Source organism: Micromys minutus (assembly GCF_963924665.1).
Source record: "Micromys minutus genome assembly, chromosome: 17".
Taxonomy (NCBI): Eukaryota; Metazoa; Chordata; class Mammalia; order Rodentia; family Muridae; genus Micromys; species Micromys minutus.
The window spans coordinates 35,600,018-35,625,543 of NC_137952.1; the positions used below are offsets into that span (position 1 = coordinate 35,600,018).

At 41.9% G+C, this 25,526-nt stretch overlaps 1 protein-coding gene across 2 annotated transcripts in view; it reads left to right on the plus strand.

The window, feature by feature from the left end:
• Positions 1–1,902: 1,902 nt before the first annotated feature.
• The window catches only part of TMEM87B (transmembrane protein 87B), a gene marked incomplete at its 5' end in the record, with an annotated part of 32,430 nt that continues 8,806 nt past the window's right edge, over positions 1,903–25,526 (plus strand). Inside the window, 14 exons of one of the 2 annotated variants that reach the window (XM_080931403.1) lie at positions 1,903–2,082; positions 5,897–5,957; positions 7,015–7,109; positions 7,209–7,340; positions 8,823–8,873; positions 10,831–10,921; positions 11,185–11,246; positions 11,448–11,631; positions 13,916–14,015; positions 17,794–17,887; positions 19,601–19,686; positions 21,670–21,767; positions 21,849–21,907; positions 23,044–23,147. In XM_080931403.1, the coding sequence (XP_080787529.1) occupies positions 1,918–2,082; positions 5,897–5,957; positions 7,015–7,109; positions 7,209–7,340; positions 8,823–8,873; positions 10,831–10,921; positions 11,185–11,246; positions 11,448–11,631; positions 13,916–14,015; positions 17,794–17,887; positions 19,601–19,686; positions 21,670–21,767; positions 21,849–21,907; positions 23,044–23,147 (1,382 nt within the window). Of the gene's footprint in view, positions 2,083–5,896; positions 5,958–7,014; positions 7,110–7,208; positions 7,341–8,822; positions 8,874–10,830; positions 10,922–11,184; positions 11,247–11,447; positions 11,632–13,915; positions 14,016–17,793; positions 17,888–19,600; positions 19,687–21,154; positions 21,227–21,658; positions 21,768–21,848; positions 21,908–23,043; positions 23,148–25,526 lie in introns of both variants that reach the window. The other variant, XM_080931402.1, reaches the window with a different exon arrangement.

Sequence of the window (25,526 nt, forward strand, 5' to 3'; positions counted from 1 at the left end):
AATTAAAGAAATCTCTAAAATATAAGGATTTTTAAAAAGGTTATAGAACACACACACACACACATATTAGATACACTTTGTTTTTGTGTATGAGTAGTATTTGGCCTGTATGTATGTCTGTGGACTACACGGGTGCCTGGTGCCCAGGGAGGTCAGGAGAGGGCAACAGACGCCCTGGAACTGAAGAAGGTTGTGAGCCGCCATGTGGGTACTAGGAATGGAACCCTAGTCCTCTGCAAGAGCAGCCAGTGCTCTTCCCACTGACCTATATCACCAGACTCTGTTATATCCACACCCCAGGATGTGACCGGCTTCCCCTGTTCAGTTAGCTCTTTCTGTAGTGCTGGGGACTGAGCTAGGGCCGGGGTATATCCCTGCTGAGGGCTCTTTGCTGTGTTCAATTTCACCGATCTTACCCAGGCAGAGTGCTGTGGATGGAGAAGACAACAAACACAGCCTAGCTAACTCAAGGAAGCGATGCGAGCACCAATCTTCCCCGGAAATGAAATTACCCTAGAATAAGAAACATCTAATTAAAAAAAAATGACTCTTAAGAAATTTAATTACATTTTATTTATGTATTGAGTGGGAGGTATGTGGGGGTTAAAGAACAACATTCCAGAGTCTGTTCCTGGGACCATGTGAATAGTCAGGCTTGGCAGCAAGTGCCTTTAACCTCAGGACCATCTCAATATTCGAATCATTTGTTCTTCAATAAGGTAAAATCCCTGTTTAGTCTATTACTCAGAAATCTATACCTCTGTGAGATGCTTAGTGAGTAGTTAGATATAGTTCTAGCTGATTACTGGTTTCATGGTCTCTGTTAAAGAAAGGCACTCCTTGTAAGTGTGGAATGTTGCTAGCTGGGGAAGGTTTTTGAGGTGACCAGGGCGCTATTAGAACTCTCCAGAGATTCATTCTTCTTGATTTTACTGAACTTAAACGTGTTTGAAAAATAGTTAATTATTTAAAAATAAGTAAATTAGAGATATGAACAGCAACTCCTACTGAAGTTAGCAACTGTAATCTAATCGGGACTAAAAAAGACCTTCAGGAAAGATTCAAATTAATATAAAACATCAAGTTACTAGTGCCACCTACTGGTGAGACCTCACTATTGCTCTTGAAATAATTTTTCCCCCTCGCTAAAGCGAGCGTTTAGTTGGGACAAGTGTTTTGTTTTGTTTTTTGACAAGTCTTGTGCAGCTCACGCTGGTCTTACGCTTGCTACGTCGCTTAGGCTGTCTTTGAATTCCCACGATCCTCCTACCTTTACTTCCCAAGTACTGGGATCTTCATTTCTGCAAAGTTGTAATTAGAGCACCTCATTATCCTCGGGGCCCTGCTCTGCAATACTTTCTAGTTTCCCCGAAGGCCCTGCCTCTTTTTCCTCCCTCTCCCCTCCTAGTCCCTTTCCCCGCCTCCATCTTCCTACACTCAACCTTCCCCTCAAAGCGGCTTCTAGCTCCGCCCAGGTCCGGCCCTTTCAATCTTGTTGCAGTCCCGCCTCCAACTTTGGTTTCGCCTTCCCTCCTCCCGGGAAGGCCCCGCCCCTACCCCCGCCCCGCATCCATAGCCCCTCCCTAATTAAAATCCAGGCCCCGCCCCCACCGCGCGTCCTCATCTCCTCCAGCTCCGCCCCCTCCTTGGGCCGGCGGGGGTTTTTCTCCGGACTTTCATCCCTCCCCTCCACACTTCCTCCGTTCCTTTCAGGCCTGGCCCTGATACCCACATCCAGGTTCGAGTCCACTCCCTCTAACAGCGCCTACCCGCTTCAGCCCAAGAGTCTCACCCTCCGCACTCCGCCCGAGCTCTATTCCTCTCGTGGTCCCGCCCCCTTTAGGGGCGGAGCTGCGCCAGGTGCGGCCCCGGGGCGTGTCCGGGTTCCGGGAGCGCAGGTGCGGCTTCCGTGTCAAGATGGCTGCCGCCTGTCGGTCTGCAGCTTGCCTGCTTCCCGGCCTCCTCTGTCGCCTACCCGCCGGGGCCCAGCTGCTGCGCGTTGCCCTGTGTCTCCTGTGCTGGGTCCCGGCCGCTGTGGACGCAGTCCCTGAGCTCGGGCTTTGGACGAGGACGGTCAATTACGTAAGTGCTTTGTAGCGCTTCTCAGGGCCCTGGCAGTATAGCTCCGCCCGCGGACCAGTCTGGCCTTGGGCATATTCACTGTGGCTCTGTGGGACCCGCAGAGGGTCCTCTGACACGCCTCTGGAGCCTTTTGTCTAGATTGGACTCTGGGAAAGAGCGTCCCCTCCTCTGCCTGACGTAGGCTTCAGGGAAGAGCGGTACCAGTGTGTGCTTAGGACGGCTTCCCTTTCCAAACGTTCTTGCTGTTCATGAGGTTATTCACCTACCTCCCACTGTGGCCTGACATGGTGTGTCTAGATCTTTATTTATTCAGTTCAGAGCCCCAATCTCTGCATTCCCAGCGGCGTTGTTGGGACTGAACACTTTGGCTAGGTTACTGCTAAGGGGGCCACATCAAGGCCACAAGGTTTGTCTAGCCTTTCTGTGAGAGCATACATTGACTGTGCAGTACAGTCATGCATATAGTCATCTCTCCTCTCTCTTTTCTTGGGTTTCTGTATATTCCTTAGCGCTCTTATTATAGTTCAGGACTTATGCGTGTGTCTGTGGGGCGGGGTGTTGGTTTAGGAGTGTTTAAAGGGCGACTCTGGAGGCATGAGTGGATGAAAACTTCCTTAACTGGGCAGGCTATTAGAGAACTTGACGACCTGTATGGTTAAGAGATGCTGTGGGAAGAATGAAGAGACCAAATTCTGGAAAGTCTTGCAAAAGAGACAGGATATTGGGAGGCGGCATGGTCTTGAGTATCTCTAGAGTCAGATGACTCACCCAGATCTGCTTGGGGTGAGTTGAAAGAACGTCCAAGTTCTAAAGATGGCATATTTATATTTCTTCAACCAAAACTACAGAGGACCAAATGCAGGCTGCTTTCTGTTTCCTGGCTCAGTGTATCCATCTTTTTAAGATTCTTCTGAGTAGGGGCTCTGTAGTTTTTGACTGTCATATATGCTTTGGTCAGGCTGAGTTTATTTCCTGTGTAGCTCAGGCTGGTAGTGTCAGTGATCCCCCTCTTTGCAAAAACCAGATGATTATTTATTTTTTCCTTAGAATAAGTTGTCAGAATTTGTCTCTTAGAACAGGGAAATAAGACTTTCATTTATGTTATGAAAATCATCAAAAGAATAAAAGGTTCTTTTAGCTATAAAAATTAGCAAATAGTTTGAGCATCACCATATGCTATTTACTAGATTGGTCATTCCTCTTGCAATTTGAGATACAGTCCTTTCTCTCAAGGAGCTCGCACAATATCGGGGACAATACATTTATGAGTAGATATTTATGTATAGCATATAGCATGCTTGGGATATTATTCAAGCGCCATGGAGCCAGTCTAACTAATTTGTGGAGATGTGTAGTTAGTCTGAAAGATGAATACGTGTTTTTTTTTCCCTAAGGAGTGGAACAGTAGCAGCGTGGGAAGATCTTGGTGTTTGTTGAATGAAGTTCTGAAAGGTGGCGGACTAAGGTCACCATAGGTCTTCCTCACTAGACTTCAGCCTTAAACCCCAGGACTTATAGGGCTGAGAGAGATCATTCAGAAATGAGCTGAGCTCAGACAGCATGTCTCTCTTGAAATTGGTGTGACTTTCCCTCTGAGACCATTTCTAATATCACAGTGACAGATGAAAGTACTAACTCCATGGAAGTCCACCTTAGTGCCAGTGAGTACACTGAGGTTACTTTTAAGAACAAGCGTGTCCCTGGCATGGGTAAAAACCAAAAGCTATGTCTCTGACGTTTTACCAACAACTTGTAGGCAGCTACTCCACTCCAGCAGTTGTCTGTTTTTTTAACTTCTGGGAGGACCCTTGTCAGCCTTGTAAGCTTTTTGAGCTTTAGGTGTCCCTCTTCCCTCAGGAAGGAAAAGTTAAAGCCAGCTATTTTAAAGCAACTGCTATTTGGCTTCAGGTATGGAAACACTGTGGTTCCTAGGCACAGAATTGCCAAGTCTCCTTTTAAGAGAAGCTGGAAGCAAATGTTTATTATGTCACCTAACTCAGACTCTTTTGTTTATTTATATATATATATATATATATATATATATATATATATATATATATATATATATTTATAATGCTCATCATGGGTTTTGGGGTTGAGTAGACTCTGAGATCATCAGTAGTTAGTTTTAGGTGCAGACAGTTAGAGAGGCCATTACAGGGGTTTTGGCAGAACTGCTAATTATTCTGGCTGCCATTTAAGGATAGATTGAAGGCTCAGGTCTGGAGGCAGAAGAACAGCTGAGGTCAAAGCAGCCATGTTGAGGGGCTGCATCCCAGCCACGTCGGTAGGTGTGGAGAGAACTACATGTGGGAAGCATGTGCAATAACTAAGTGTGTGATGGGGGTTGGGATGGAAGTGAAGCTTGGCTGACCGGAGGGCTTCATCTTCACAGCAGATAGTAAAGACTTGGTGGGAACAGAGGAATGCGCCTGCTATTGCTGCTACTGTAGCGTGCAAGTTGAACATATCCACAGGTGTATGGGTGTGGAGGTCAGAGGAGGGATCTGAGCTGCTGAGTTTTATATTCCGGAAACTGGGAGGGGGAAAGAGTGGCCTGTCCTGTTGGAGCTCTGTAATTCCTAACCACTCTTTCATTTAGCATGGTTCCTGCCTGCAGGATTTTTATTCACGGGAAGAACTGTTTGGCTTTAATTATGATTAATGTTGTGAAGCCCAGTGGCTGCTAGAGACGACATAAAGGAGGTTTGGGGACACTGGGGAGCACACCCAAGGCCAGTAGTATATTAAGCAGATTATGTGAGTTACAGACTCCCATCCAGGAAGGAGATTTTGAGCTGGTTCTTGAGGTAAGGAGGAGCTAAGTAAGTGAAGGAAAAACAAGACAGGTGTTTACAGCTTTTAGATTGACTGCTAAGGTGAAACATTGCTGGAGAGGTGAGCAGGCTTTGACTGTGTGGGGTCTCTAGGATTTTGGACTGCTGTAAGTACAGTGAGTGGTAAACAAAAACATTTTGGAGAGAGATGTTACTTGTTGAAAGTACTTCAAGCAGCACTGACCATAGTGGCTAAACCCTTTCTGTCTCGTGTATCACCATGCCCCAACTGAGACTTTTTGAAGTCTTTTTATTCCAGACAAAGCTCACTGTGTGACCCAGGCTGGCCTTGAATTCATGATCCTTAAAAGAAGGGCTATTACTTTTTTTTAAGGTTTATTTATTTATTGTATATTAATTGTATTTAATTAATATGTATTGTATTTAAGTATACTGTCGCTGTCTTCTGACACACCAGAAGAGGGCACTAGATCCCATTACTAATGGTTGTGAGCCACCAAGTGGGTGCTGGGCTTTGAACTCAGGACCTCTGGAAAAGCAGTCAGTGCTCTTAACTGTTGAGCCATCTCTCCAGGGCTATTACTTTGATCTTTACATCAACTTGGGAATAGACACATCAGTAAGATTTTAAGCCATAGATGTGATCAATTTTATATTTTAAAGATTTTTTAAAATTTTTTGTATAGGGGTAGGGAAGAATGTGTACATGAATGCAGGTACTTGTAGAAATCAGAAGTGGGCATCATCTTTCCAGGAGCTGGAGTTGTACTATGGGTACTGGGAACTCAGGCTCTCCACAAGAGCAGTAGGCATTCTTAACCACCCAGCCATCTCTCTAGCCCCAGTTTTATGTTTTAAAATGTCCTGTCTCAAAGACTAAATATGGGGCTTTAAAATAAAATCATCTGCTCTGATAGAATCATAAGGACTAGAGTGCTGTATTTAGAAGATAAAACTGTGTTTAAAAAGTAGAGAAAGTTTTAACTAAGATTTTTCTATATTTGTTTTCACCTTAGAAATCAGGACCTTTGATATTCAGGAAAACTATGTTTAACTCTACTGAAATCAAGTTTTCTGGTAAGTATATTAATATTCAGTTTAGACATATTATAAATGAATATATTAATTTAAACAAATGTCAGATACATTAAGATGAATGTTTTTCTTTTAAACTGGTTCTAACATTTTAGAATTTTATGTCACTTAAGACTTAGTTTGCAAAAAAAACATTTTTTTTTTACTAAAATTTTGTCAGCCTTATCTGTGGGCTTGGTTTGGATTACCATCCTTTAAGATGATACTCAATGATCCTTGCCTCTGGTACTCATCATCCACCACGTTCTACAGAGTTGCTCTTAAATATTTGAGGCTATGTTATAAAAAGATGCTCTGGCTTCTCTGCCCCTTCTCTGATCTCTTGCTCTGGGGAAACCAGCTGTAGTTGCATAAGACAGTCCAATAAGAGCTTTCTCTGACTGTAGACCTAACCCTTTTCAGTCTTAATCACACCACGTAGAACATTAAGCACTTGGTGGTACTTTATGGTATTCAAACTAAAGGTCAGACTGCTTGGTCTGTTTTAACTGTATCTAGGCAATCATCCTTGGTCTGGGCTCACACTTAGACTAGACTTTGAATCTCTCCCCAGCCCCTCTTCACTTGACTAGCTACTGCTTTTTTCCAGGTAACATGCCTTAGCCCTACATCATGTCAGGTGTCCAGTGCCCCTTGACACCCCGTTCTCTCAGGCTTCTAAAAGCGCCCAGTTGTTAACTCCCCCCAACAATATAGTTCATAAAGAGGAATTGTTCTTGTTAACTACTGTGTCCTTTCATGGCACACAGCAGAGGATTCATTAAGCGTGTTTTGGATGAGTAAGTGAATAAAAGAAGCCACAGTTTAACAAACCAGGATACTTAGTTAATTCCAACACTGGACTTATATTTGAATAGTATATTAGTGTAGCTGTTAATATTTAATGAATTTACCTATCTCATTCTGCAGCGATTTAGAGAAAGTAGGTAATGTTTTACTTATGTTACTGTTAAAACAGCCAATTTCAGACAGCATTCTTGAAGGCTCAAGTTTATACTAGACTATAATTAATGTACAATGAAACTCTTTGTCTGGCCAGTGAAGTCATTCAGTTGTTCTGGACCTGTGAAGTTTACCATAGAGTGGCATTTGAAGTATCATACCTGTCACAATGAATACCCTGAGCTGGAGGAGGTAAGTGAAAACAAGTCTTTAGATATGAAGTTGGTTTTTTTCATCACCTAGGAAAAAAGGTGTAGAAGTAAATTATAACTTGAATCTTACCTTGGATAGGAGCTGTCCCAAAAACATGAACTTCATGCTGATGCAGACGTCTGTGCTTACTTCAAAAACATTGACTGTTGGACAACAAAAAGTGAAAACTTAGACTGCAGCAGTGAGTCACAGGCATTTCCTTCATTAAATGTGAGTATCTGCCTGGTTAAAAATCAGTTGTGTTAAAATCAGTTTATTTGTAGTGAATATAATAAACACCAAACTTGAATAATGGTTTGTCAGTATTTTCAGAAAGGAAAATGCTTGTCTTGGTTTTTGCATATGTGCATTAGGATATAAGAAATAAATTGGTATCCTGATGCTTTTTTTTTTTCTTTTCTTTCTTTCTTTTTTTTTTTTTTTTTTTTTTTTTTTTTTGTTTTTCCTTTCTGGAGACAGTCTCTTGTCCTGACTGACCTAGAATTCTATGTAGAAAGGTTGTCCTTGAACTCAGAGATACACCTCCTGCCTCCAGAGGCTGTGGTTAAAGGTGTGCACCATCATGCCTCTGTCTTTTTCCCTTTTCAGCCTTACAAGAGGTTTTTATGGTCTGCCCTTTCCTACTTTATCCCTCATTCTTTCTGACATCCTCAGGTTTCTGCTCCTAGCGTTCTGTCAGATGAGCTGTAATCAAGGTTACCATAACCTCTGTGTTGTTAAGGCCAGTGATCTATTACCCTTACCAAAGGTCTTGCCTTTTCGCTGGCATTTTACAACCTAAACACGCCTTCCTGTTTACGTGTTCTCTCTCCCAGAAAGTGGTGTTATAAATGTTAATAGTCATATCTGGTATCCTGGTGTTTTGGTTGGGTGAGGAGTCGACCTGACCCAGGCTAGAATTATCTAGGAAGAGGAACTACAGCTGAGAAAATGCCTCCATCTTATTGCCTGTGGACAAGTCTGTGTGGTATTTTCTTGATAATAATTAATATGGGAGGGCCATGTTCTCCATGGGAACAGTGGCATAGGACCACTGGGCAGGTGGTTGTGGTTTGTGTAAGAAACAGGCAGAGCAAGCCATGAGAAGAAGCCAGTAAGCAGTTTTCCCTTCATAACTTCAGCTTCAGTCCTGCCTCTGGATTCCTGCCCTGATTTCCCTTAGTGATAGGGTATGACCTGAGAGTTATAAAAATTAATTTTACTTCCCAGGCTGCTTCTGGTCATGGTGTTTATCACAGCAATTAGAAGTCCTAACAAAGTCACATTGGATCATGAATTGTATTATGAATTATTGTAGTTTTCTTTTTCCTGAAAATTCTAAAATGAAAATATCTTTAGTAAAATATTGAAAATTTTTCTAAACAGTTTTTAAAAAGATTTACTTATTATATTTAAGTACACTGTAGCTATCTTCAGACACACCAGAAGAGGGCATCAGATCTCATTACAGATGGTTGTGAGCCACCATGTGGTTGCTGGGAATTGAACTCAGGACCTCTGGAAGAGCAGTCTGTGCTTTTAATCACTGAGCCATCTGTGGTTGCTGGGAATTGAACTCAGGACCTCTGGAAGGGCAGTCAGTGCTCTTAACCACTGAGCCATCTCTCCAGCCCTTTATCTTAATTATTAAAAGCTACTTTTCTCTATGGAAATATGGTAATATAGAATGGTGATTGTTTTACTCTTTTCCAGAATAAAGAACTAACAAATATCAGAAACATTTCAAGCCAGGAAGGACCAATGGTAAGCCCTTTTGTCTTTAAATCCAGTAAGCACGAATTATAGTAAGATTTGGAAAATCGATCTGATGACTACTAAGGGAATAATAGTAACTAAAATTGGGGGAAAAAGGAACTATTTAAACAGTATATTTTCTTTTGTTTCTATGTATTGTAGGCATTATTTCTGCTTTTGTTTAAAAATATTTCTGAAGACTAGCTCTGCAGTTGTTTTGTGTTGTTGTTCTGTTTTGTTTTGAAATGTCAGCCATTTCTCAGTGCACAAGACAGCACAGCAGTGGGCTCCTTCCATCATCAAAGCTGCACAGTGAGAAATGGTGTAGCATTTGGGGGAATTAGTAAGAGGCAAAGACTGAGTAGGTGGTACAGAAGGTTAGGAGGAGCTATGTGCAGGACTGAATTGGGCATGGGAGAGCCTAAATTTAGCTTTTATAGAGTGGCTTTACATTCTTCCTCATTCATTCCGAATAGAAATCTAATAGGAAGACATTCACTGCAGAGGCGGGGACAGAACCTCTCTTTGTAGAGGAGTAGAGAATGAGAGGAGAGAGTGCTCACAGGTGTGGGCTGGCCATGCTGACTGCAGGACCGTTGGAAGAGTCAGTAGCATCATTGTAGGCAGTTTTTAGTGGGTTTTTTTTTTCTTTTGTTTGTTTGTTTGTTTTTTTTTTTTTTTTTTTGTTTTAATTTGTGTGTATGCTACAAGGGTATTGCATACAAATCCCTTGGAGTGGTAGTTATACGTTGTTGTGAGCCACCTGATGTCTGCTCTGGGAACTAAACTCAGGTCTTCTGAGCCATCTCCAGCACCCACCAGACAGCTTTATTTGTTAGTGGAACAGCTGGTAGCAGAGTGACCTAGGACAGCTGAATCACTTAGTCTGTGTGAGTTGGCCCTCAGCACCTGCAGGTTGAATATCCCTGAACACCACATCCATAGATAAAACAGATCAAAAACAATCAAAAGTTAATTCTGTATTGAGCACTTACAGACATTTTCCATGTCATTCCCTAAACAACATGATATAACAACTGTTTGCCTAGCATTTGCATTCTGTTAGCATTAGAAGTGATCTAGTGACGATGTGCAGACTGTGCAAATGCCTTGGCATTTTATATGAAGGACTTGAGCATTCAAGGATTTTGGTACCTTTTGGGGATGGTGCAGGTACTCATCCTGTAGAGACTGAGGAACACTTTTGTAATTATATTTTGTTTTGTGACACCATATTACTGCTGCTCACACTGGCTCAGACTCAAAGCTTCTGGCTAGTCTGACTTATTTTTGACATTATATCCCTTGTCTAACAACTCAACTTTTAAAAAACACTATTTCGTTAAAATTAAATGTTTGGTATTAGAATGGAATATGGGAATTCCATTTTTTTTTTCTTCCCCGAGATAGGTGCCTCTGTGTAGCCCTGGCTGTCCTGGAACTCTTTCTGTAGAGTAGACCAGGCTGGCCTTACAGAGGCCTCATAGTCTGCCTCTGCTTCCCAAGTGCTGGAATTAAAGACATGAGCCACTGCCACCAAGATAGGATTTCACTCTGTGGTCCTGTATAGCCTGGAACTTTGTATAGACCAGGCTGGCTTTGAACCCACAGAGGTTCACTTGCCTCTGCCTCCTGTGTGTTAGGATTAAAGATGTGTGTCACCAAGACCAACTCAGGAAAAAAAAATTGAATGATAATATTAAAGGCAGCATAGAGTGAGAATGCATAGGGTCCTGTGCAGTGTAAGTGGTAGATGACACAGAGGATGAGAACCTTTGTTCCCCTCTCTTGGGCATGGGGGAGTAGGTAAAAAAGAAAATGGCAGCAGTGTCTTCTTTCCATTGCCTGCCATTCCTTCCCTTTGTCTTATCTGTTCAGTTACTAAAACTGTTTAAGTGTGAATTATATAACTATCTCATATACTAATCTGTCTCAAAGAACAAAGATTTACTCTCTCCTATTGCAGGATGTTGTAGCCAGGACCCAGAAAGATGGCTTCCATATCTTCATTGTTTCTATTAAAACAGAGAAAACAGATGCAGTCTGGGATTTAAATGGTATAGTTAACCTCTATTCATACATTATCTGTATTCTGGTTTTTGTCATTAATGTGAATTTCTGTTTAAAGCATAACTTTCAAGGATAGATTTGTTAGTCATACATCTATTTTGAAGACCTAAAACTAATGCTTATCTTAATACTGATACACTTTTTTAATAGACAGGGAGAGATGAGCTTATGTTTAAAATGTTTTTAAAAACATGATTATTAATCAACTCCTGTATTTTTGCCTCTCTTTCTCTATTGCTGCTGTCACTAGTTTCTCTTTCTATGGTGGGGCCTCATGGGTACATCTCTGCATCAGACTGGCCTCTCATGATTGTGAGTATTTCTCCTTGTTTCCAAATGAATTTTTAAGAATTTTAAGAGTTCAGTAGTGATAATTGCTTTGTAGGTAATGCTTTGACATGCCCTCTATTTCTGCTTCCAGGGAGACTAAAAAATGAAGGGTGGGAGAATCAAGAGATGTCTACTTTCTAGAGTTAAAAGGGTCAGAGGCTAATGCTTTTTCTCTTCCTGCAGTTTTACATGGTGATGTGTATTGTTTACATATTATATGGTGTCCTCTGGCTGTTGTGGTCTGCCTGTTACTGGAAAGATATACTAAGAATCCAGTTCTGGATTGCAGCTGTGATTTTCCTAGGAATGCTTGAAAAGGCAGTTTTTTATAGTGAATACCAAAACATCAACAGCACAGGACTGTCAAGTAAGTTTTGACTGTTTCCATGAGTTGTGTGTCGTCTATTCCAGCTAGTGTGAGCGTAGCTGGAGGAAGACCCCTTTCATACATAGGTTTGCAAGTTAAGAGGATGGAAGCCAACAAGAGAATGTCAGGAGCTTGGAAGATAGCTCAGTACTGAAAGCACTTACTAAGGAAGCATGAGGACCTGAGGCAGAGCTACAATACCCACTTTAGAGCCAGGTGTGGCTGGCTGCACAAACACTTATAACCCCAGCACTGTGGGGACCCGTGGAGCTTGCTTGCTAGCAGCCTAGCTGCAGTTCAGTGAGAGACTGTCTCGGGAATAAAGTGAAATGAGGATGTCTTCTGGTGTGTAAGCATGTGCACTCTCCACCCATACACAGACGTTTTTCATCTGAGCTAGTACATGTGTTCGCTTCTTTTTTTTTTCTTCTTTGACAAAAGAAAAGAAAGGCTCATGGGCCCCAGAGAGTAAGATGAGAAGCACCGGAGTCTGTGGTATCTGTAGTCTCTCCTCTCCTCTCCTCTTCACTCTGCAGAAGCTTCATGACCAAAGGAGGCTCTACCATGGTTTGCAAAGGGCTTCCTTGAAGCTGCTTAGGCTGCTGTTACATGTTTCAGATATGTGCCCCAGGCTTGTAGAAGATAGAGTCAAACAGGCTAGAGGTTTGGTCTTAACCACATACTCTGGAAGATTTCAAAGGGGTAAAAATGTCCCTTTGAGTGCAGTTACAAATGATCTTGGCATCGATTATTAACAGACAGTAATACTAGCCAACTCTAGGGGAAAAAAACTGAATTGAAATATACATGAAACCACTTTGGACCCAAGCTGCTATTTATTGAGGCTGGTTGATGGACTCAGAAACTTTCACACTAATTTCTCTCTGTTGGAGAATGTTTGAAATTTCTGAAAATAGAAAGGCTAAAATCATATCTACAGAAGACTAAACAAAGGGCCAACAGGAAGAACTGCATAGTAGAGCTGTTCCTGCTATATATGGGCTTGTGTGTACATGCAGAGAAGTTTGCATATGTGCTCTGAGTCAGTGAAGTTCAGGGCTGGATCCCAGTGGTGGTTGACTTGCCTAGCTTACATAGCTAGGGTTAAACAGAACGTAGCTTGTCGCCTTCCTGTTGTGGAAAGGGTCTCTTACCTAGAGAGAGAAAGGGTGGTATGGACTGAAGCACAGCAAAAACCAGAGATCTGTGAAGAAATGAAGGGAATCCGAGTCCTTCATCTGAGGTGTCACCACACAGGTTAGCAAAGGACCTCTGGGCCACTGTCAGTGTGCTTGGAGAGTCCTGCAAAGGCTATGTTCTGAACAGTGTTGACTTTGCACATGATCCCTGAGTGAAGAGCAGCCACAGACCACAATAGACAAAAAAGCATGTCTGTGTTATGGTAAAACTTGACTTACAGAGAGATGCACGGACAGATTTGGGCCCTTGGCTGTAGTTTACCACTTCCTTTCCTCTGTTTACTGCTACTGACTTCCCACTGCCTACAGTGTCAAGTCTAGACTCCATAGCAGAGTCCCCAGAGCCATGAGTGCTCCTGGTCTCTGTCCTAACTCTTGTCTTGGCATCTGACATTGCACTCTACTGTATATATGCTGTGCTTTTTCCTCCTTTGTGCTTCCCAAGGGCTGTTGTATTTGCCCTTTTCTTCCCCCACGTGTCCACTTAGTCTTTAAATCCTCATTTCCAGACCAATTACATATCCCCCAGATGTGTATTAGGTTGTTCTTTCTCCTAGTCCCAGGTTACTGTGTCACATGCAGCCCTCTTGGTGCTGAGTTGTTTCTGCTTACATGCCCTGGCCAGAGTTCAAAGTCTGTGCAGACACAGATCAAGGTACCTCTTTTACTCTCACAGTCCTTAGTAGGAGCACAGTGAATACTTCCACTTCTTATTGTGGGTTAGGGTTTGAACCCAGGACCTGTCACATTTCTAGGCCAGTACTTTACTAATGTAAGTGTTCTTAAATGAATAAATGATGAAGGCACTAGAAAAAAGAGAACTCCAGAGAGCATGGTGGCTTTTAGATATTTGCTGGACATGAAGAGGGATGTAGCTGGAGGGGAGCTTTGGTAGGTTTCAGGTTGACATAAGAAAACGGCCCAATAGAGTTAGCTGATCAGACCTGGGGTGAGTCTTCAGGAGCTAGTGCCTTCCACTGAGACCCGAAGTATCACTAATGTCAGTATCATTGCACAGTAATTTTTTATAGTCTTAGAAGGCCTTTGAAAATTCACATAATCAATTTTCTTTTCTTGCTCCTCAGCCCAAGGTTTACTGATATTTGCGGAGTTGATATCTGCAGTTAAGAGGACATTGGCTCGCCTGCTTGTGATCATTGTGAGCTTGGGTTATGGAATTGTGAAGTAAGTATTGCTGTGATGGACAGCTCTTGACTCTCTAGTGCTTCAGCTCATATACACCGTAGAACCGGGGACTTGTCAGTTGCAACCTGAAGCCCCAAGGGAAAACTGCAGAAACAATGGTTTAAAAAACTTGCGTGGACTAGCCAGTTTATCTTACCTCCAATGACGCTCCTGACTGAATCTCTGTCGGTGGCCTGAGCATCCGAAGAGCTGAGATAGGCATGTGCACTTTAACTCTTGAGTGTCTGTGTCTTATTATAAAGGTGCAGCAAATCATAGTAACTGGAGACAACCAATTATTTTCCAATGGACATACCATCCTCCTTTGTCCTACAGACCACAAGGTCATGAAGTTCTGGACACTCTGTTCTAACATTAGAACCACTGAGGGTTCCATAAAAGGTCCAGAAACTGAAAGAGTGAAGGCAGGAGGATTGATCACACCATATTGAATCTTCCTTTCTTAGGACCCCATTTACCTCTATCTTGATTTCTGTTTCAACAAGCTTGCAGAAGAGGCTATGGGCTGATAGACCCACACATTGAGTAAGGGATACCTAGGTATGCAAGGAAAGTGGGAGGGCCCAACTTTCAGGGGTTCCACTTGTAATAATGATGGCAATAGCAGGGGTCAGTGCTGTCAGTCATCCAGGTGGCAGCACTGTTACTGTCTGTAATGCAGTCTGGGAGTGGGGGAGTGTGCCTAGTGTTGATCAGTGCTTGGGAGGGCTGTAGCCCACGGGAATACATACCCATGAGTGATCTCTGGTAGGTGAAGGTAGTTACCATCTGGGTCATTCCCATCTGCAGGATTCACTAGTACAGGTACAGTTGACCTACCCAGGGAATCAGGAGGGGTCATGCACTTCCAGAGTAGTCCTCCCACCTGAGACTAACCATAACACTGCGGCAAGGCACAGGCAGCTTTGGAGAGGTGAGAAGAAGGACAGTAACTTCAGCTGACCTCTTTGCACAGTAGTCCAAATGTTTGGCAGGTGTCTTAGTCAGGGTGTCTATTCCTGCACAAACATCATGATCAAGAAGGAAGTTGGGGAGGAAAGGGTTTATTCAGCTTATACTTTCATATCACTGTTCATCACCAAAGGAAGTCAGGACTGGAACTCAAGCAGGTCAGGAAGCAGGAGCTGATGCAGAGGCCATGGAGGGATGTTACTTACTGGCTTGCTTCCCCTGGCTTGCTCAGCCTGCTTTCTTATAGAACCCAGGTCTACCAGCCCAGGGATAGCACCACCCACAATGGGCTGGGCCCTCCCCCCTTGATCACGAGTTGAGAAATTGCCTTACAGCTGGATCTCATGGAGGCAGTTCCTCAACTGAGGCTCCTTTCTCTGTGATAACTCCAGCTTGTGTCAAGTTGACACAAAACCAGCCAGTACAGCAGGTGTTTTAAGTGCATGTCTAAGAATATTTTCAAATTAACATAGGATCACTGGAGAAGCAACATTGATGTTAGCTAATATAAAAATACTAGGAGAAATTTAGGAGCTCTGAAGTGTCTATGTAAAAGCAGAGGTAGAAGAATGGTACTAAGAGTGTGGCTTCAAGGATCTGCATTCCTTATGCCTTTTTGCTGATTTGCATTGTGTTTGAGAGGAGAGCACAGATGTCAGGCTCTTCATGAAGGGGAGACAGTAGTGAAGCTAAAATGAATGATGGAATTGGGTTGACTCTGGGAGCCAGCTGACTTTACAGTGTCTGGTGTTTCATTCACAAGGGCAGTAGAGACTATGGAAACTGCCATCTAAGCCCAGATGCAAACATGGAGACCAAGCTATGGCTTTGAATTACAGATCTTCCTTAACTCTCATAACTGCCACCCCTGTGGTGTAAGGAGGATTCTCACCCCCATAAAGACTAAAAGGTTTCTTTCCATTTAAGCTCCAGTTTCTCACATATCATTGGCTAATTTAACTCATATGTATCCTGGAGTTCTGGTCACTTTTGTAAAATTTTTTGTTCAACTTCACTTCTAATTGAATGGCAGGTGCATACAAACAAGGCTACGCAGGAATTAGCTACGTTGCTTACCTTTGGATGGTGCTGAGAGCCAGCTTGTGATTATTGGCTTTCTAGTAGGAGACCTTTAGTCAGTTTGCTCTGGCTAGTTCTTTCCGTTCTTAAGGCAGGAAGGTAGGCAGGATCTGAGCTTCTCAGCAGCTTAGGTTTCCTGGAGGGTTCTGTTACATATAGCATTCCCAAGGTAACAAGAGTGCTCTTTTCCCTAAATGTGTTGGGTTATTACTAACTATAAAGGTTTTTTTTCCACTAACCTGAAGGGGCCAACACCCTGATCCCCTTTTCCACACCTAACACTTAGCTCCTTACTTTAGGTTTTATTTTAACCTGACTGTCTTAGATATGTTTTCTTCCAGAAGAGGGCATCAGATTTTATTACAGATGGTTATGAGCCACCAGATGGTTGCTGGGAATTGAACTCAAGACCTCTGGAAGAACAATCAGTGCTCTTAACCACTGAGCCATCTCTCCAGTCCCTTAGATAGATTTTTCAAAGCAATTTTTTTCCTTGTAATTGCTCTGAAAAGTGGATTTTGAAAGTATTTTAAAATGTATATGCAATCAATTCTGATTTGTAGGGCCCATCTATATTCAGATTCTTAATGTAAAAGAAAATACATTTTTCCCTACTTGTTTATAAGACTCAAAAATATTTATCTTTTAAGTTTCAAGAATAAAAACTGAATTATGTTATCACCTCTGTGTTATGGTAAATATTAAAAAAGGCTGTGATTGGTTCTTGTGCCCCTCCTGTCCCCGGCTCTCTCTGACGGGTGGTTGTTCCCACGCTAGTTCTGGGGCCATGTGGAACTAACATTTTATCTCAGCGGCTCCACGCTGGCCCTCGAGTACTCTCTGACCCAGGCAGTTTGTGAGCCATTCTAACATGGCACCATGCCACACTGTACCCACTCACAGTTCCCTTGGCAGGTTGTTACCATACCAGGCCCATGCATCCCAGTTCTGTGGTGGGCTTGGTGTGTTCCACCACTGCACCTTCTCTTGAACTCAACTAAGTTGCCACATGAAGAAAAACACCACACAATAGACTCTGGTCGAATTGATGTGATATAATTTGTCCATCTAGACAGCACCAATCATCCTGTGCATACCCATCCCTTATAAAATATTCATAACAACCTGTATCTATTAGACAGAGGCGCACAGAGAGAAATATCCACATCTGCCTCCATGTTTTTCCAGTTTTTTCCCTTGCTCTGGCTCCTCCCTCTCTTTCTAAAACTTTGTTCCCACCCATCCTTCCTTCTCGTTCAATGATAGGCCTCATTTTCTCTTGTACCTGCCTTCCTGCATAAAAACCTCATCTCACACCCCTGCTCTGGGTTCAGTCACAGATCAAAGGGCTCCACTAAGATAGTGCTTTGTGTGGTTTGGAGTTAATAGAAGTTATAACCTCTGTCAGCCCCTAGAAGATGGCAGATCTCTTCCTAGGTTCACCAGCCCGTTCTCCTTACTAAGAAGTAGTACATGATTATGTTCATCCTATTGCTTGAACTTCAAATCCTCTGGCACCTTTGTGGCCAGTCTCACACTGGCACCTGTACGGTTTCAAGTCCTAGAGTGCAGACTGGGTATTCCTGGGCCTGTGATTATGTCCTGTGGAAGAGACTGCCACGTGACTAGGAGTGCCTTCTGTGTATTGACACCTCAGATTCTGCATTCAGACATTCTCTACTTAACGAATGCTCTCTCCCCCGCCTCCCCTTCTTGCTTACTCTAGGCCTCGGTTAGGAACAGTGATGCACCGGGTGATTGGACTGGGGCTGCTTTACTTGATCTTTGCAGCCATCGAAGGTGTCATGAGAGTCGTTGGGGTAAGAGCCACATTAACTCAGTCACCCTTTTTGTTGCTGTGGAATACTATCATACTTTGTCTTTTCTTTTTTCTTTGTTTTTTAAGATGAAAGTGTATGAAAAAGTCCAATCTGAGCTTTTGTTAGATGGAATAAGCTGCTTTTTTCATTCTTGGTAAAGGAAGAGCCCAACAGAGTGCTTCCTAAAATGGCCGATAGTGAAAGTGCCACTGATGATGCCCTTGGAAGTGGTATCCACAAGTGTCTGCTCATCAGGACGACTGTCATGGCCCTTACATCGTTTAAACACAGATTTATCTTTCTTAATCCTAGAAGCTTAGAAGCTGATCAGATGAGCAGGGTAGAAAGTAGATGGGCAGGAAGGGTTTATGCTCTTCACTGGGGTGAGTGCCCTCCTCTCATCAGCTCTAACTTCACTCTGACTGGTCTTGCTGTCTGGGGAGTCAGCAAGTCCCACTGCTGAAGAACCAGAGGAGGTCACGCTCAGGGAAGGCTGATCACGTGGGCAGCAGCACTTTGTCATCTGAGGAAGTGTTGGTATTTTAATCTCTCAGAACTCCGAAGGGGGAAGAAAGGCAAAACAAGCCAACAACTCTATGAAAGAAGCGTGGGTTTTTTGGAATTTCATCGAGGGCCGAGTGCTTAAGGAGCTAGTGTATTTGTCTGATCCAAATACATTTTATCCAAAGCACACTTGAATTCAGTGGGAAGGTCAGATCATTGTGCACAGAGCGGTTAATCTGTGTTGTCAGTAAGTTTACATCACATAATTTTGTTTGGCTCTTAGAGGAGAACATTTTCAACAGTACTAAAAAGCCTTATTCCAGTTGTCTTGATGCATATGCATTGTGTGTTTCAAACCTGTTCTTTTATTCTCTGAACATATTTATTCCTTTGCATAATTATGAATCCTTCCTATATACTCAATATATGTATATATGTATAATTCAGAGGAAATTAATCTTTTCTAAAAAGACTAGGAAAAATACTACCCCACATATAAACACAGTATTATACATTTTAAATTTTACATACTCAGCAGTTAGATACTGGCTATTTTGAAACAAGTGCCTAAATTATAGTTTGTCTCCCTTCCTTTGGTCTCCCACCTTCACTCTGCCTTTTTGCATGAGTGTGTCCCTTCCCTCTCAGGGGAGCTCAGGAACTAGTTTTCCTGATAGTCCCAGCTCCAGGTTTGGAGTGAAGAGGAAGGAGGTTGAAATGGCAGGTCTGGGTGAGACTGGGGCATGGCAAGTATTGTCTCTGTTTCTCTGTGACAGTGAGTCATTAATCTACTCTAAGATCCCTGCAAGTGCCCCACCCAAGACCTTTGGATTTTAAACCAAGAATACCAGAGGGGAGTGTGTGCTCGCCTTGGGGAAGCTTAACCATTGAGCTCAACCATTGAGCTAGTCATGGAGCAGCAAAATTAAGAGCTCCTGGGCAGGTGTAGAGCCTCACAATCACCTGCTTGGAGTGTAGAGCAGATTAATGATTCACAGCTATATTTCTAACATAAAATAAATTGGTAAGAAATTACATTTGTTGTTCCCAAAATAGATGATTTCTATGTGCTAAACACATTCCATCAAGGCATAAAACAGTGCAAAGGTGGAGGTAATAAAAAGCAAAATTGTTTTTCTGTGTCAGATGATACTTTTACACTGCAGTAAGACGTGTATAACTTAGGCTTTCCGTACTTTTATCTTTCAGGGCTCTAAACATTTAGCTGTTGTTTTGACTGACATTGTTTTAGCAGTTATTGACTCCATTTTTGTGTGGTTCATATCCTTTACCATGTCCTTCCAAAACAGTGGTATCATTAAAATCAGACTACTTTTTATTCATAATAATGGTGGAATGAAATTTAATTGTACATTATTGTTTTCTCAATATATGAGTTTAGTTAAAGGTAAGAAACTAATAACTCCCCAGAAAGGGATGTCTTTATTTTCTTGTGAATTTATTAAGTATGTACACCTCAGTGCACACCTCACACAGTGATGCACAGAAAGAATATTGTCTCTGTGTTTACAGAGTCCACACCAGATAGAGATGTAACTTCACTGAAGCAGCATAGCAGAAGAAATTGCCATTTTAGAGTGCTGGTCTGAGAACAGAGGCAGGAGGAAAACTGGCAGAAAAGTAAAGACTTACATGTCCCAGCTCAGTTTTGTGTGTGTGTGTGTGTGTGTGTGTGTGTGTGTGTGTGTGTGTAAATGTGGGGAATCGTGGCAGATGAGGCCATAGGGAAAGATACAATGATGTGGATGGGTCCTGTGTAGCCTCTGCAGTGGCTTCTCGGAGATACTTGTCTTCCTGTGGCAACGGGAACAGATGGGGAATAGACTCTTCTAGAGCTGGAACAGCAGAGCTGAGGTAGAGATGAGGCAATCCCTCCCTTAGCAGTACCTCTGTCCTAATGGCCTGTCCTCTGCCATTGTGCATTTAGAAAGACGCCCAGGCCGCCTCTTTTCCAAAGTGGTTTGTGCTTAAAGTTTTTGAGAAGTCAGGGAATAGATCCTTGCATTAAGCAATTGAGCTTTAGACTTCATCCTGAAAAAAATTTATAGCCAGGTGTGTTAGTACACACCTAAATCCTAGTACTTGGGAGGCAGAGGCAGGTAGATCTCTATAAAGATAATTCAAAGATAGCCAGGACTACATAGAGACTCTATCTCAAAACACACAAACAAAATATGCTGTTTTCTCTTGGAAACTTAAAGATAAGTACTTCAAAGATTTCTTCTTAAATGTCCACAGAGTGACTTACTGGGAAACACTTGGGTAGTAACTGTAATGGAAATGTCTCCTTTGGACAGCGTGGACTTTGTTACTTTCTAGTCCATTGGGGTGGGAAAGTGAGGAAAACAAGATGAAAGGTTTAATTTGCCTAGTGGTTATGAAGAAATCCAGAAATTAAATGATTCTGGATGGTATTGAGTGGAGACCGGAAGTATTGCTATGGCACTTCTTTCCTTTGAACTTGTTTGCAAAGTTTGCTATCAGCTGCTGTTCATTTTTATTACTGTAAAGTGAGAAACGGGTTTCCGGAATGGTTACAGATGACAAGCAGAAGTATACAAGCAGGGGTAGATACAAAATTGATGGTTTTGGATAATGACATTGCTGTTTTTGATTTCAATGAACCTAACACAGAAGCAGTTAATCCTGTAAGAATCTAACGTGCAGATTTAGAGCTTTTTTTATGTCCTCCCCCCCCACCCCTTTTCCTGCTTGGTTATTGTTTTTGCTGTTTTGCTGCAGGCGAATGACTCTGATCTTGTTCTTCTGGCCAGCCTGCCTCTTTCTCTCCTTGACTCGGGCTTGTGCTGGTGGATATCCTTTTTCCTACTGCAGCAGCATGCTGGGCTGGCTCTCTCCACCTTGTGGAACCTGTGCGCTTTTGTCACTGCTTTCCCTTCTGCAGGGGGTGGTGGTAGGGCGAGCCAAACTTGACCTAAACAGTGTCCTGGTAAGTAAAGGGTTAGGCAGTTTCAATTTTGCTTCTGAATTTTTAATCTCTTAGCTTTTACAGAACACTTTTGGACGATTTAACAAGAACAGATTTGTTTTTTCATTTGATATGTTTAAGGGGTATAACATGTTTGCATTTTTGTAGGATCTCACAGTAGGTCCTAATTAGTTGGATTGTGTTACTTTAGAAGCTAGTCTTGCCAGGCCTGGTGATGCACACCTTAATCCCAGCATGCTATGTTTTCTTTTAACTATACTTCACCATTTTCTGTTTTTCCTTAACTGGTTTTTCACATTTTTATAAGTTTGGCACAGACTATGAAGACTCTAAGGCTAAGAAAGAACACAGTGAAATTTTCGTTGTATAGGCATTTTACAAATACGCTCATCTTTGCTGTGCTGGGTAAGCCATCTCTGCCTCTTTCAAAAATAACTCGTTTCAGGAGTGTATGTTCTTTCATAGGTAACTTTCTCTGTCTTTCAGCTTCTATAGTGTTCATGGTGTGGACAACAAAAACCTTCAGGATTGCAAAATGCCAATCAGTAAGTAAAATCTTATGTACTTGTAAGATTTTATACTTACTTACTTAGGTGTTTTAAGATTTAATTAAATTATTGATTAGATAATTAAAGTGGTTAAATTATTAAATAAAGCGTTAAATTAGTTATTTAAATAGTTAGTTTTTAATTATACTGTTTTGTGGAATTTCAATGAGTTTAGTTTGTAAAATAATTTTATTGGGCATTTTTAAAATCTATTTTCTGTAGAATTATCTAAACTTTTGTCTGTTTTAAATAACTCTGAAGCTGGGGGTAGATCTCAGTTGGTAGGATGCTCACCTCATGAGCACAAACCCTAGGTTTAACCTCAGTGTTACATAAACTGGCAGTAGTACAAACCTTTAACTGCAACCCTCAGGAGGCAGAGGAGGCAGGAGGGTCTAAAGCTCAGAGAAACTCGAGCTGTGTTTGACCCTGTCTCACAACTATTTGAACAAATTCCTCTCAAATTTCTTATCCCTTTTCTCTGAACTTCTTTTCCTATATTTTGGAAAAGAATTTTGTACCTCTTTTTCTTTCTTTTTACCTTTTGGTGCTAGAGGTGGTACCCAGCCCTTTGCACATGCTAAGCACATGCTTTACCTCACTGAGCTATGCCCCAAGCCTGGCTTTGTACCTAAATGGGACTAAACTCCGAAGTTTGGTGTGTTGCTTTGGTGTTGCACTCAGCATTGGCTTTGGGGAGATGTCCGGTGCTAACTCTAGCTGGAAGAACACAGTTTTCACTCAGAACCTGGTTCTTGAGATCATAAGGTTGCTCACAAAGTGCATGAAAGTCTCTCTCAAGCTGCTGCAGTGTAAGAGACAATTGAAGAAAAGAAGCTGAACCTTGTGTTTTTTCTGTCTTCTCTTTAATATTATAGGCTTAAAGTACTAAATCTTAGTTTTGATATTTCCTCCCTACATCTTTCTGTTAGTCCTAAAATTTTGTGAAGAACAATATGTATGCTTTTTAGAAACGATGTTTACAACATGTTTCCTTAGACTTGTTTCATGTTTATTCACAAGGAGGGCTTGCTAGCTGGAGAGGTCTCAGTACTACCTCTGTACGGTCTGAATGGACATTTGCACATTAATCAGGAGGCTGATGCTCTTTGTTTGGGTTGTTCTTACTCTAGGACTGGATGGAGCTGTGGGTTGACGATGCATTTTGGAGCTTCCTCTTTTCCCTCATCCTTATTGTGATAATGTTCCTATGGAGGCCATCAGCAAATAACCAGAGGTAGCCCACGTGGGGAAATACAACTTGGAAGTATTTGTTGCCTATCTTCTGTAGTGTTGAAAATTGTAGGACACACATCTCACAGAAAGCATTACAAAATCCAGAATTGTTAAACACAAGACTTTTTTTCTTCAAAGGAAGAAAATTACTGACACTCATTTACCCAGAAAGCTGGAGTAGATGCCTTCCAACATCCTGGTGATCTTTTTGCTAATCTGTGGAGCCAGCTTTTAAATCCCTCAAATCCTGAGCATTGTTTACACCCTTATGAAAGAGGTCTCATGGACTTTGCATCTTCCACAGATGCTTTACTACTTTGCAGAGGAGTTTTGATGTAGCCATTGCTGAGCTCTGTTATGATGAGTGTCATATAAATACCTTAAGGTCAGACTCTGAAAGTTTTGACCCAGAGCCTACTAAAGTAGTGCTGACCAAAGTTTCATTCTTTTCCAAACACCTCACAGCAGGGAACTGCTGGCCTCCATGGTTGTAGAGACCTTGACAGAAAACACAGAGAGAGACCGTTGGGAGTCCTTTGCTTTTAAGCAGTTGTATAGTCAGTCAAGTGAGACAACAGGCATAGTGGATACAAGATAGTGAGAGAGAGGCATTAAGCAGTCCAGGAGGTGGATGATGATCCGGGAAGAGCTGAAATTTACTGTATAGCTTTAAGATTAGAGTTAGCACCCGAAAGACTAGGCTGGGAAAGAATGTACACTTGGGGAGAGTGTGGAAAAGTCATGGTACATAGAAGTCAGGACAGTGTGCTATTCATTAATATAGCAGGTGCAGTATTCTTACCACACACTTAGAAGTGCTTTTGGTTTAGTAGTTTTTCTTCAGAGTTTAGAATATTTGCATAGATTTTTACTGGCTAAGCATCTGAATCTGAGCTCTAGAATGCTCAGAGTCAGAAACTTCTAGAGTACTGGCCTGATGCTCAGATGGTATACAGTTTGGGATTCCAGATATTCAGCCTATTTTGTACTTCAGGAAAGCTGGGCAGGGACAGCAGGACCTGATCTGATGCCGCAGAGATGATTTCAGTTCAGAAAGCTGTACAGTGGTCAGCCCACTTTCTCTTGCACATTTTTCTCCAAGGAGAGAACTATTAAGTTTCTTATGTATTCTCTAGGGGAAATGAAATGAGCATACTAGGAAGTGTATTTCCTTCTGCCTTCAACGAATGGTCATATTAGGCCAGTGTGGTAGCTCAGCTGGTGAAGGCTCTTGCCTTCATGCCTGCAGATCTGAATTCATTACTGGGACCTACATGTTGGAAGTAGAGAAACAACTCCTAAAAGTTATCCTCTGACCTACAGTTGTGTGAGCACATGCATGTACATGCACACACAAATAAATCTAATAAAAATACTTTAAATGACTTGGCATGTTGGGGCACAGCTTTAATCACAAGGGGCAGAAGCAAGTTAGTCTGTGTAAGTTCAAGGCCAGCCTAGGATACATGGTAAGACCTTGTCTTTAAAGGAACTTTTTAAGAAAATAAATAATAAAGATAAAAGTAGTCACATATACTGTTCTTTTAAATATATACTTCTATCTTACACTATGGGTTGACGCATCACAGTAACCAAAGGCTGTTGAGTATTTTGTAATGTGAATGGATATGTGTGTGTGTGTGTGTACATATATATTCCAAAAATATTAGACTTTTTTATTATATTTTTGCTATTATTAACAGTGTTTTCTGGATGCTTTTGGAGGTACTTTTCTAGTGTGCTATGAGGCAAAAATGACCTTTATTTTGAAAGATATGGCCCAAAAGACCTTAGGAAAGATTGTCTTCTCAACATTGTATCACATGTGACATATTTTATATATGATGTATTTAATAATTAAAATAAAAAATTTCTAGAGGATTCTAAGATGTGTTTACTTAAATATAGACTCGTTTGGTGATGATGAAATAAAACACCAGCCCTCTAAACATAATGTTTTTTGTTTGCCTATTAACATTTTCTTTTTGAGGGCTGGAGAAATAGCTCAGTGGTTAAGGCCACTGACTGTTTAACCTCTTGTAGAAGACCTGGGTTTAGCTCTCACTGCCCATGTAGTGACTCAACCTCCTGTAACTCTGGCTCCAGAGCATCTGTTGCCCTTTTCTGGCCTCTGTAGACACCAGGCATGCAATGTGCTTATGCAGGTGACACACCCATGCACATAAATAAACCTTTACATTTCTTCCTTGCTATACTGGACAATATGTCAAAATAAATTCTGTCATCAACAGTGTTTCTGAGAAGATATTTGATCTTAATCACCTTTAATATTACTAATCAAATTAGCACCCTCTTTCATTAGGGAAAACTGTAAAATATGGTGGGCAGGGGATTAGTTATCTTAGTGCAAAAGAAACTT